The sequence below is a fragment of the Pristiophorus japonicus genome, chromosome 7 (genome assembly GCF_044704955.1).
Source record: "Pristiophorus japonicus isolate sPriJap1 chromosome 7, sPriJap1.hap1, whole genome shotgun sequence".
In the NCBI taxonomy this organism is placed as follows: domain Eukaryota; kingdom Metazoa; phylum Chordata; class Chondrichthyes; family Pristiophoridae; genus Pristiophorus; species Pristiophorus japonicus.
The window spans coordinates 167,329,590-167,343,062 of NC_091983.1; the positions used below are offsets into that span (position 1 = coordinate 167,329,590).

Genomic DNA, 13,473 nt, shown 5'->3' on the forward strand with positions numbered 1-13,473 from the left:
AGGTGGAGAGGCAATGGGGTTTAGGGAGGGAATTTCTACATGGGGCCGTGCAACTGAAGGCACAGCCACTATTTCGAAGCTTACATGAATAAAAATAAAGGTAACCACGTGGAATACATTTACTGTAATACTTTATATTGTAGGGAATTGTCCATTCAAGTGGTTTGCTCTTTCAGTTATTTATTCCAGTCAGTAATGTGAGGGCAGTGTTGTTCATAACAAATACAAACTGCATCAAAAAGGAGGCAATCCATGCAAGGAAATGAAATCCAAACGAAATTTCTCCATGTGCACCTGTTGGCAATATTTGTGTGGGTGAGTCCTGAAAGGAATATGGGAATAGGTGTAGGCCATTCAGCCCCTCAGGCCTGTTCCAGCATGTTATTGGCTGATGCTTTGTGTGGGAAAAAGTGCTTTCTCATCTCACTCCTAAAATTGTCTAGCTCTAATTTTAAGACTAGACCCTCTTGTCTGGATACCCTCAGCAGAGGAAATACTTTCTCTGTATCTACCCCATCGAATCCCTTTGTCATTTTAAACACCTCAATTAGATCACCTCTCAACCTTCTAAATTAACCCTTTTAGGTCCTGGTCTCATTCTGGTGAATCTGTGCTGTAACCCTTCCAAGGCTAATGTATCTTTCCTGAGTTTGGTGCCCAAAGCTGAACACGGGGTTCCAGGTGGGGTTTGACTCTCTGGTAAGCGACCCATCTGCAATCGTCTAAAATAATGTGAATTAAAGGTTTCATTGACTTGTTTAGTGATGGACTTTCAGGCATTTCTAACCTAGTTAAGTAAAGAACGGATTTAATTGTGTGTAAAATACTGAGGTCATGGGAGAACGAGCTATAGATGTGAATTGATCAGGGATTGAGACAAGTTAGCGTTCAAGTGCCTCACAGAACTAGTTGGCACATGAGATAAACATAAGAACATAATATACTGGAATGTACCAAATTTAATCCCCAATCTGGGTTTTTCTAGATGGTAAGATTTACAAGAATGGTTCTATGGATGAGGGACTTCAATTACGTGGAGTTGCTGGGGTTCTCCTTGGAGCAGAGAAGGTTGAGAGGAGATTTGATAGAGGTGCTCAAAATCATGAGGGGTCTCGACAGAGTAGATAGAGAAACTGTTCCCATTGGCGAAAGGGTAGAGAAGCAGAGGACACAGATTTAAGGTGATTGGCAGAACTAAAGACGAGGGGGAAAAAAATTGCACAGCGAGTGTTTATGATGTGGAATGCACTGCCTGAAAGGGTGGTGGAGGCAGATTCAATCGTGGCATTCAAAAGGGAATTGGATAAGTACCTGAAGGAAAAAAAATTGAGGGGAAAGGGCAGGGAAGTGGGACTAGTTGAAGTTCTCTTGCAGAGAGCCGGTACGGGCTTGACAGGCTGAATGGTTACAGCACAGAAGGAGGCCATTCTATGATTCTAATAAACTTACATGAAAGCTCATCACACATGCTGCTTGCTGTTCTTAAGTTTTTTTTTTCTGAATAAGGATAAGACTGCACTTAGAGTTAAGAAATGCATCTTAAATTATTAGGATGGTACCAACCCCGGCAGACTGTTTGAGTGGCACGACGGACCTCTTGTGCTTGCCATGAAGGAAGATAGCATGTTCCTGATGGATGAAATCTCATTGGCAGATGACTCAGTTTTGGAGAGACTGAACAGGTGAAGTTCCAATCAAATTCATGAGTTAATATTTAGATTTTAAGTACAGGAATAAGCTTGTTTCTAAACCTTTCATTAGTTGTTTCACTCTTCCATTTTGTGTTGACTAACTAAATGTATTATGCAGTGTCCTGGAAGATGAACAGACACTCTTGCTTGCAGAAAAAGGAAGTGGGAAAGATGATCGTGTGGAGCTCATAACTGCTGGAAAGAAATTTAGAATACTTGCAACCATGAACCCTGGAGGTGATTTTGGGAAGAAAGAGGTGAGCATTTAGTTTGAGGTGTGGTACAGTAATATCAATGTACTATGAATTGAAATGGCATGCTGCAATTAATTCTCTTGGTCTCCATATGGACAGTTTATGACTTTGGCAATAAGAAAAATGAACTTGTATTGATATAGAGCCTTCATGATCTCTGGGCATCCGATGCGCTTTACAACCAATGAAATACATTTTGAAGTGTAGTCACTTGTAATGTACAAAATGCGGCAGCCAATTTACACACACCAAGCTCCCACAAACTGCAATGTGATAATGACCAGATTATCTGTTTTTGTGATATTGGTTGAGGGATAAATATTGGCTGGCAACAAGGAGGAAAATGTCCCTGCTCCTCTTTGAAATAGTGCCATGGGATCTTTTCCATCCACCTGAGAGGGTCTCTGTTTAACGTCTCATCCGAAAGATGGCACCTCCGATGGTGCAGCATTCCATCAACATTGCACTTGGTGTTAGCCTGGATAATGTTCACAAGTCTCTGGAGTGAGACTTGAACCCACAACCTTTGGACTCTGAGGTGAGAGTGCTGCCACGGCTGACACTGTGCGGTTACAAGAGTTGCCTTCGCAAGAAACATTGAACAGCTAGGTACCTGGGTTGCTGTTTAGATAGAATAACACAAAATATACAGCACAGAAACAGGACATTCAGCCCAACTAGTCTGCTGGTGTTTACTCCACACAAGTCTCCTCCCATTCCATCTACCTCATCTCAGCCTGTCAGCATCAATGTTCCCTGTAATTTTGTTTGGTTGGTGCTGCAGCGCCCTGTTAAGGGCTGCGCGGGCCATTTAAAATGCCGCGCATGTTCGATTTTTCTCATTGTAAAGCCGGCTGCACTGAGGCCTTGGAGTGCCGTGCCGCACAGCTTACAGGGAACATTGCTCAGCATATCTTTCTATTCCTTTTTCTCTCGTACTCGTCTTGTTTCCTTTTGAAAGCATCTAAGCTATTTGCCTCAACCACTTCCTGTAGTAATGAGTTCCACATTCTAACCACTCATGAGTAACGAAATTGCTCCTTATTTCCCGATTGGATTTATTAGTAACTATCTTGTATTTGTGGCCCCTAATTTGGGATTCTCTCAAGTGGAAACATTTTCTCCACATCGACCCTATCGAACCCATTTATAATTTAAAGACCGCTATCAGTATTTTTTTTCTAAAGAAACAAACCCAACTTGTTTCGATCTTTGCTGATTGCTGTAATCGCTCAGCTCTGGTATCATCCTTGTAATCATTTTTGTACCTTCTCCGGTGTTTCTATGTCCTTTTTTTTTTATAGTATGGAGACCAGAACTGTGCGCAGTAATTGCTAGATGCAGCCTGACCAGGGTCCGATGCAAGTTCAGCATCACTTCACTACTTTTAAATTTTATACCCCCAGAAATAAATCCCAGTGCTTTGTTGGCATTTTTGAATGCTTCGCTAATTTGCAATGCTACTTTTAATGATTTGTTCACCTGTATCCCTAGATCCCTGTGCTCTTCTACCGCATTCAGTTTCTGATTTTCTAAGGTGTATTTTCTATTTTTCCGACCAATGTTTAGCTCTTCCTCTGTTTGAGAGTGGCAGGGTATTAAAATGTGTGTTGTGGGGGACTGGTTGGCGCACTGACTTTGAAAACTGTCCCTGCCCTGTTAATCTGGGTTTGAACTCCATGAAAAGTGATGGTGAATGAATTTGGACAGCCTTGTTATTTTAGAGAGATTCGGGGCTGCAATTGTCTATTGCACTGGTTGGGAGCGGTAACCTTTCTGGAGCCGGGCATTCTGTGCCCGGCGCAGAAGTCCCGTCCCAGAAGTGAAATTCCGGTTACCGTCCCTCACCGAAAGTGGGGCGCACTGTTGCGTGCTGCACTTCCTTTCGGGGCAGGATCGGCGCATTGCGGAGCGCTACGCGGCCTCTCCATGTATCACTGATGCGTTTCAGTGCCCCCCCTCCCCTTCCTTCAAAAGGGAGGGAAGCTGCGAGCTTTGCCGGCCCTTTGATGGCCTTCTCTGGGCCACCACCACCAGGGATGCAGGATGCTGTGGCCGCAGCCTGGCACCAAAACTGAGTGCCGTGCTTGACGACGCAGCCTGGATCCCTCGACATCGATGGACAATGGCCCGATCAGTAAGGGGGTTAGAAAAATATATATGGCGTCGCACGGGACAGCGCACCTCCACTTTAACTTTTGACCCGCGAGGGGTGTGTGGCGTGGGCATTGCCCATGGCGTACTCACGGCACTGCCCAATTTCTGCCATGGAGCGAAAAGGGGCTGCCGTGCACCGCGATGACATCATCGCCAGAGGCGCAGCGGCTCAGGGCGCTACCAGCGGGACGCAGTGCTACTGCATTCGCGTCACCGCTAAATCCCGCACTCCCTCCCTCTGGTGCATCATAATATTCCAGCATGCTACACACACTCTCTCACACAACCTTCTCCCACCCACCCACCCATCACTAAATTCCAATCCAGAATGCCCAGCTCCCAATTATGCAACTGCTCCTCAGCCCCATTTGCAATGACAGTGGGACAAAATTTCCAGAGTACATCTCCAACCTGAGAGAATATGAAAGGACCTGGTGGCTCGAGCGCTACAGAGTCTTTGGGTGCTGGGCCTGCAGCGTAAAGGCCCACGGATCCCAAGGACGCAGGTGGTTCGGAAGCATCCGTGGGGTCACGTGGACCAGGCCAACCAATTAGAATGGGGGAATTCCTCCATAAGCTTATGAGAAATCCCCAAATAAATAAATAATGAACACAATTCTAATTTAAAAACATTCCCATGTTCAAAATTAATTAAAAGATCCTTTGATTAAGCATTTAAATTAAAAATAAAATTGTTTGTAAAATAATAAATCCGTCCCAAAATTTACATGAAGTAATTTTAAATGGTTTTGTATGTTTTAATCATTTAAAAAAATTTAATTTAGCATTTATTTTAAATCTTGCACTGGTAAAAGAAGGCCCTATGTCTGCTTTTACCAGGCGTGAGGGTATTTGTGGGGCTAATAGCCCAACTCTGCACCCGCGATTGGGGTTCATGCAGATGATCTGTCAAGGAGAAACTTGGATTGCAAGTTCTGCGTTTTTGAGCATGTGGAAACCCGGAACTTGCGGGGCCTTTCTGTGGGCTTTCGCTGGCGTACGCCATCATCGGCCCTTGTCTCTATTTGTGACATTGTCCCTATTTCCTTCAAACTTGCTGTTATCACCCCCTCAAAACTATTGGTACGTTCATCCTTTCCATTTACTATCCCATTTTTTTTCTCGCTCTGGACCATGTTGATGTACAATGAGGCTCTCACATTATTCAAGACTCTTTGATCGATTTCTAATGCTGCCCACTGTGTTGAGTGCTGGTCTAAGTCATGAGTGAACATTGTTGCTGTGGTTCGACTCCGTGTTATCCTCTCTGCTGTCTTGGACACAGTGGCCACTCCATCCTCCTCCATCGTCTCTCCTCTGTAGTCTACCTCCGCGATACTACTTTCTCATGGTTCCACTTGTAACTATTGCATTGTAGACATTGCAACTCCTTCAGTGACCTCTCTTCTGCCCGCATTGTTACTGTGATCGAGAAATCATAGAATTCAGTGGATGGGTGAGCTAAATCGGTTTATTGGCTTTGCTTATCTGGCTTGTCTTTTGTGATCTTTGTCACCTCTAGTATTACAAGGCTCTATCCTTGGTTCTCCTCCTTCACCTTCGGTGGGCAATCTTTTTGTTGATATGTCCTTGCCATCTGAAAGTCCTTCCTTGCTTTCAAAAACTTCCAAACTCACATCTTTTCAAGAGTGCTTTTGCTCTCACGCCAACTTCATTTCCCATTCTTGGTGCTGTTGAAGATCTCTTTTGACATCCATTCTGAATTGTCTATGTATGGGGCACTTTAGAATCGCTAGTTGTTGCATCATTTGTCTTAAATCTGCTATTTTATATAGGAACTATTGGGCTAACAAAATACCATTGTTGATGGGTATATGCTAGGTTGAGGTGGGGTGGGGAGAGAGAAATAGGAAATTTTAAAATCTAAAGCCATCTACTCTTGTAAAATCAATTGATCCTTTTTGTTAAATGTTTCAGCTTTCGCCAGCCCTGAGGAACAGATTTACTGAGATCTGGTGCCCACCGAGCAATCTCCGTGATGATATGATGGAGATCATTCAACATAACCTATGCCCTGGACTTTCTTTAGATGGGCAAGATAATAAAGGTCGGATATGCTGCTGACTTGTATATCCTTTTTATTTTTTGTAAGTTTTGTCCTTGTTGAGGAATATTGTTGGATGTGAGCGGGGAGGGGTGAGAACATTCTGCTGTCAAAAGGACACATATTAATATCCACTGCACCAGAAGCTAGGATAGGAGACAATTAGTGTCCATTGTACATTATGCATATAGAGTAGGGTTTACTTTTTTCCTGATTGTGTCTCTACACAGTAAATCTTAGATTGGGGCAGGTGGGAGAGGGGGGGGTGGGGTGGGGAGAGGTACTAACTAGAGGAGGGAAAATGGAAAGCTGAGTCAACTTGTGCTCCAGCGTATACTTGGAATAGGCTCAAGGGCAATAATATCCAAGGACTGAGATTAGCTTATCAACAGTCCTTGTTCCAGGAATGGTGTATATGTTGGGAGATCTAAGGAACAGGGAGGTAAATAAGAGATGCGATTTAAACTGATCATTTAAAACAAAATGTGAATGGTGATTATTCTGGAATCACTATTTTGGGAAAAGGAATTAAGACCAAAATAACTTGATATTCTGTGCATTACAGGCAAAGATATAGCCGAACTCATTATGGATTTCATTGACTGGTTAAAGAATCAAGAGTTTGGGTGTCGATGTGTATTGAGTATCCGTGATATCCTATCTTGGGTGAACTTCATGAATGTTACAACGAAGAATACCACTTCAGAAGACATGGATTTGGATGGAAGCAGTGGGTTTCAGCTTGATCCTGTCACTGGATTCATACATGCAGCCTGCCTCATCTGTATCGATGGACTTGGATCAGGTATGCATTAGTTTGAAATAAAAACAGAAAATGCTGGCAATCTCAGCGGGTCAGGCAGCATCTGCGGAGAGAAAGCAGAGATAATGTTTCGGATCGATGACCCTTCGTCAGAACTGACGCCAAAATGAAGAAATCCATTGGGCCCTCAAAAAACGGGTGTAACTCTTCAAGTACACCAAAAAAAAGCTTTGGGGAAAATTGAGCTCTTGGATTTATATAGTGCCTTTCACGACCACCGGACATCTCAAACCACTTTACAGCCAATGAAGAACTTTTGGTGTGCAGTCACTGTTGTAATGTGCGATGTAATTGGAGTAGAATCTAAAATTCCAGCAACAAAATTAGGCCTGTTCATGCTTCACTGTTTAATGACCCCAGTGTGTTTGAAAATGTTCCTGTTAAAATGGCCAATTGAAAAAGCTACGCATTTGTTATTTTACAAATAGTTGAACATGGCCATTGATTATTTTTAATCTTTTGCACTTCTGATTCAAGCAATCACATGTTTGATTATGGACGCCTTTAAATGCATTAAACTACGTAGAATTACGTAGAAATTATAACATAGAAACAGGCCATTCAGCCCAGCTGGTCTCTGCTGATTTAAAAAAATAAATTGCGATAAGTTCTGCTTAGGGAAGAAAGTATTGGAAAAATATGGATTTTAAATAATTTCTTGGATGGGAATCTGTTTGTTTAAAATTGGATGTGTCTGTTTGTACTGCCCTTGTCTCTGATTTCACTACACCGATTGCTGATTGGTCCCCTTTGGAGGATAAGCCACACCTTGAATTTTCTGTGGAGTGTGTCAATGGAACCGCCCAGCCCAAGTTCTGACTGATTTCGCAAATTGTAACTCAATCCATTTTGACTTCAGAAGCTACAGAGGATAGATCTCCCCAAAAGCCACCAAGTGCCAGCCGAAGTCCCCTACCCCAGCGCAAATGCATAGCCCCCTTCTCCACCGCCCCCCCCCCTCTCCACCATAGGTGGAACATTGCGTGCGTATTGTTAGCAGGTTTATTGGGTATGAAGTGAATAGCAACAGTGTCATGACTTCTGGATTGTAAGAACCTCTTTCCTCTTCGATCCTCTGCTCTTCCCCCCCCCCCCCCTCTCTCCCCCCCTCTCTCCCCCCCTCTCTCCCCCCCTCTCTCCCCCCCTCTCTCCCCCCCTCTCTTCCCCCCCTCTCTCCCCCCCTCTCTCCCCCCCTCTCTCCCCCCCTCTCTCCCCCCCTCTCTCCCCCCCTCTCTCCCCCCCTCTCTCCCCCCCTCTCTCCCCCCCTCTCTCCCCCCCTCTCTCCCCCCCTCCCTCCCCCCCCCTCCCTCCCCGCTCAGGGAGGAATCAACAACGTGGTCGAGTCAGAGGAGCAGACTCACTCACGGAGGTTTAGCATCTACAATGTGGTCGGACTGATTGCAGGGGCCCACTTTCGGTTTCGGGCAGGAAACATCTTTGGGAGTTAAAACTGAATTCAGCAATTTGAGGTTGCACGCTAAAATCAGCACTCAGGTGGTGACACTGCCTCAAAAATGGCCATAACCAATTTCGACCCCTAAATGTGGTACAAGTTTGATCCTTTTGACTTTTTATTCCCTTCCAGGGTCTACATTTTGTGCTCCAGAAGCTACTTTGGCCGCACGCAAAGCATGCTTGAACTTCCTTTTCGATAAACTGTCCAAGATCACAAAGTTGAAAAAACATATGTGGAGTATGCTAAACAGTTACGATCAGAAAAGAAAACGGAAAGTTCTATGGACTAAACGCTATTTTGGAATTCATCCATTCTACATTCCCATAGGTAAGCACGAGTGAATGGAGAATGATTGCAGGGGATTGAAAATGATTGATTTCTGTGCCTCTCTCCCCCCCCGCCCCCCCCCCCCCCCCCCCGATCCTGTGTCAAAATACCAACGCTCCTTTTGCACTGTTTTACTGATCGGTTTTCTAAATAAGACTTTTCTACCACCTCACATGGGAAGGGGGAAAAGAGCTAGTTAGCTCGAGTGAACACTTCCACAGTTCTGAGAATTGTTTCCACTTTCGGACAGAGTCGGGGCCATCTTCCCAGTTTACCACCACTTTTTTTTTAAAAAAAAGGACATGTGGAGGTAGCAGTAGTGATAACAATAGTGTACTCCGCCACTAGTCCTTTTAACTTTGCTTTACTGATGGTCTGTAGTGGCTAGATTGGCCCATGTAACATACTTGAGAGTCTGACCATTTGGATGCTGTTGGCTTGTTCGTACATCAAAACACTTGCCTTTTCCTAACCTTACTAAATGATGTACGTTACGAGTAATTGGAGATAAAACATATGATAAGCCTATTATGCTTGTGAGGAACAGGTGACTTTGGACCAAGGTTTCCAAAGTGCTTTTTTAATACGTTGTGAAGTAATAAATTAGTTCAGATGAAGTTAGTGGGCCTCTTGCACCATTTACCAATGTGTGCCATACCATGTAATATGTGCATCCCTGATAGGGGGCATAGTCTTTAAAAATTAGAGCCAGACCTTTCAGGAGTGAAGTTAGGAAATACTTCTACACACAAAGGGTGGTAGAAGTTTGGAACTCTCTTCCACAAACGGCAATTGATGCTAGATCAATTAATTTTAAATCTGAGATTGATAGATTTTTGCTAGCCAACGGTATTAAGGGCCCATATGGAGTTAGGTCACAGACCAGCCATGATCTCATTGAATGGTGAAACAGGCTCGAGGGACTAAATGGTCGTCTCCTCGTTCCTATGATGCAACTTCATATGAATCTATGGTTCCCAAAGTTCTCCACCACTGGGGTTTTCCTTGCCTCGTGTCTGGTTCTGTTGGAGACTAATTCATGGAGATTGATTGCTGTGATTAGTCAACAACTCCATTATTGTAACAGCAATGTCATATTTTGGAGTAGCATCTATAATGTGTTTTATTGGCAATACTATAGTAAAATCCAAACTCTCTTCCCTTCTTTTCTTGAATTTCAATTTCTTGCCTGTCCCATTTGCCCTAATTAAACTTGCCTGTTTTTCTGCCAATCTACCAGCAGCAAAGCCACATCACTTAAAACATTTAGGAAAAATCGATCAGATTGCATCATCTGAACAATTCTGGAAGAGGGGTGGTGTGTTGCCTTATTAAGCACTCTTATTACTGAGTAAAGGGTTTAAATAACGTTGTATTTTTTACTGTTTTCAGTCGGGGCTATTGGAGAGAAAGTTGCACTTACAGACTATGCACTGAATGCTGGCACAACAGCAATGAATGCTCAGAGACTGCTGCGAGCCCTGAAGTTAAACAGGCCAATCCTATTGGAGGGATCACCAGGAGTTGGCAAGACGAGCTTGGTAGCAGCTCTGGCAAAGGCTTCTGGAAACCAACTTGTCCGAATCAACCTTTCGGAGCAAACAGTAAGTTAGTATGAAAGCACTTGAAGTCTTGTTACCTGCAACTGAACTTTTTCAAGCAGTAATTTTTTCCCCAACCCCGGGTCTATTTTTGGGTTGTGTTCTGATGAAACTACTTGGAATGTACCATTCAGAGATTTTTGGGGACATGTGCTTTCTGCACTAAGCAGCAGGATTTCGATATATTGATGGTGCTGGGTACAGAAGATAGAAAGTTAGATTTATATCTGGGCGGCCAAGAGTGACTCTCTCCCAAATGAATTAACTTTTAAGTGCAGTTAGTGTTGTAATGTGGGAAACATGACACTCAATTTGCAAGCACACAGCAATGAGATAAATGAGCAGATAATCTGTTGTGGTGAGGTTAGTTGAGGGATAAATGTTAGCCAGGACACCTGAAGAATTGATGGATATAATGTGGTTGATGTTTCTCAACGCTCACTGTTGTGCCTCCAGCCACTGCTTAAAATATGCTGAATTAAATTTAGCTGGAAATGATTAGGGTGAGGTTGAGTTTTTACTGACTGTTAGACATCATGATATGGGCCCAATCTAACTTCTAATTGTCAATATAAATCAGATAACCGATGATTACAATTGTCGACTTAGAAGCCAGTTGCTCTAAAGATGTGATTGTTCCGTGCTGTAAATGGTGTGGTTTGTTGGAACGCTCATTATGACCAGATCAACTTCCTCCTCTGTCTGCAGCCACAGAGATTGCTACATCATGTGAATGACAGAAGATTGTGTTTTGAGGCAGTACTTTAGTTGCTCATTTCTAACATTGAACACTGAGTTCTGTTCCTGTAGGATGTGACTGACTTGTTTGGGACAGACCTGCCTGTTGAGGGGGGTAAAGGAGGAGAATTTGCCTGGCGTGATGGTCCTCTGCTCGCAGCCCTGAAGGCTGGACATTGGATTGTTTTGGATGAGGTGAGTGCTATTGAATTGTTTTGATGAACTCCTCACTGTGTGCTTTGACTTGACCAGCTTCATGACTTTAAAATTACCACAGATCTGCGCTCTTTTTGGGTGAGTTCTGATGTGGACACTAGGTTCCTGTTATCTTTGGAGCAAGTACTAGTAGTAGCAGTGGATGTCCACACTGTCTAAAGGACTTCAGTAATACTGTGTATCCATTAATGAAAGCTGAAATGAATCAAATAGAAGTGCTGCATTTCATGACTTCTTTGCACCTTTTCATATGTTGGGTTTTTGCTCCCCACAATTGCCCTTTGAATGGCCAGACAGATGGTGTGTTTGCAGCTCTCAAGTTAGCCCATCGCAAATCCATGACTGCTGAATAGGTGTATTTGCTTTTTAGCTTTCTCACCCGCTTTGTCCATGTGGAAGGCTTCTTCCTAATAAAGGGCTGGCTTTCATCAGGAATTCAATGTGTGAGGGGTTATAGATACAAACCTGTGCTCTGCTGCTTTCCTGCACAATGACTTTAGAACATAAGAACATAAGAACAGGAGTAGGCCATCTAGCCCCTCGAGCCTGTTCCACCATTCAACACGATCATGGCTGATCTGGCCGTGGACTCAGCTCCACTTACCCGCCCGCTCCCTGTAACCCTTAATTCCCTTATTGGTTAAAAATCTATCTATCTGTGATTTGAATACATTCAATGAGCTATCCTCAACTGCTTCCTTGGGCAGAGAATTCTACAGATTCACAACCCTCTGGGAGAAGAAATTCCTTCTCAACTCGGTTTTAAATTGGCTCCCCCGTATTTTGAGGCTGTGCCCCCTAGTTCTAGTCTCCCTGACCAGTGGAAACAACCTCTCTGCCTCTATCTTGTCTATCCCTTTCATTATTTTAAATGTTTCTATAAGATCATCCCTCATCCTTCTGAACTCCAAGGAGTAAAGACCCAGTCTACTCAATCTCTCATCATAAGGTAGCCCTCTCATCTCCGGAATCAGCCTAGTGGATCGTCTCTGTACCCCCTCCAGAGCTAGTATATCCTTCCTTAAGTAAGGTGACCAAAACTGCATGCAGTGCAGCAACCTGACGTTACAGTTATGAAACTTCTTGGAAGTCCAAGGAAGCTGTTGAAACCTTTACTTTTCTTTTCTTTCCCCTCACTTTACTCCTACCCCCACCAAAAATATTGTATATGATTTGTTTCCGTACAGTAGAATAGGGGGCATGTACTAATTATTTTCTGTTAACTTAATTTTTTTTAAAATGAAATAGTATGATATACTGTATAATCAGCCAGGAATTAAAAAGGTTGTACTGGTAATGTCTTTCGCTCTTGAGCTCTGGTATGACTAATCTTTGAAATATAATAGACGCTACCTCTTAGAATCACTTTGTTTTGCTGCTCATGTTCTTAAGTTGTTTTCAACATCCTCTGCTTGTTGGTTTGTGTCACTAAATATCTGAGGATTGTGTATCTCCCACCTGCAGTGCTTGGCAGATTTTGAACCCAATAGCTGGACAGTAACATCTCCCTATCTCCAGTAACAAGGTATTGCATGTTTTTAATGAGGAAGAAAGCAACTGGAACTGATTTTTTTTTTCCAGTTAAACCTGGCTTCTCAGTCTGTGCTGGAGGGACTGAATGCCTGCTTTGACCACCGTGCTGAGATTTTTGTCCCTGAGCTGGGACTTCGCTTCAGTGTGCAACATGAGAGGACCAAGATCTTTGGTTGTCAGAATCCTTATCGACAAGGAGGTGGAAGAAAAGGCCTCCCCAAGTCATTCCTCAACAGGTTCACACAGGTGAGGAAGGACAACAAGTGCTGGTTACTGTAGTTATTGCAACAAGAATGGGTCATCAGCCAGCGTGAGTGGGTAGAGCAATTTATGAAGTCTTCTGCCTAGAAGCCTAAAAATTACATTTGTTACTGACTTTATAAACCACTGTAATCAATTACTCAGTGTAATCAGGTAAGTGACTTGCAAATTCTTAGCTGGTGAGCTTTTGTTTTGGTTGGAAGGGGAAGTAGTTCATTTAATAAGTGATTAGCTTGTGGGGAAAGGACTTTAGTTTGATACTTTCTGGTCCCATTGACAACCGTAAGAGCCAGAGTACGCCTCGCGCATCTGGGGTGAGGTGCTTTTTTTCCTATGCTTTCGTTGAGGGGA

General features: G+C 43.5%; 2 protein-coding genes across 3 annotated transcripts in view; one reads left to right on the forward strand and one right to left on the reverse strand.

Moving 5' to 3' along the window:
- The window catches only part of rps12 (ribosomal protein S12), a 383,736-nt gene extending 382,172 nt beyond the window's left edge, over positions 1–1,564 (reverse strand). Inside the window, exon 1 of the mRNA XM_070885546.1 lies at positions 1,559–1,564. The gene's annotated coding sequence lies outside the window, so the exon portion shown is untranslated. The remainder of the gene's footprint in view (positions 1–1,558) is intronic.
- The window catches only part of mdn1 (midasin AAA ATPase 1), a 215,109-nt gene that overhangs the window by 77,432 nt on the left and 124,204 nt on the right, over positions 1–13,473 (forward strand). For both annotated transcript variants that reach the window (XM_070885519.1, XM_070885520.1), the window contains exons 31-38: positions 1,552–1,682; positions 1,810–1,948; positions 6,041–6,170; positions 6,733–6,972; positions 8,576–8,773; positions 10,166–10,377; positions 11,185–11,307; positions 12,910–13,107. In XM_070885519.1, the coding sequence (XP_070741620.1) occupies positions 1,552–1,682; positions 1,810–1,948; positions 6,041–6,170; positions 6,733–6,972; positions 8,576–8,773; positions 10,166–10,377; positions 11,185–11,307; positions 12,910–13,107 (1,371 nt within the window). The remainder of the gene's footprint in view (positions 1–1,551; positions 1,683–1,809; positions 1,949–6,040; positions 6,171–6,732; positions 6,973–8,575; positions 8,774–10,165; positions 10,378–11,184; positions 11,308–12,909; positions 13,108–13,473) is intronic.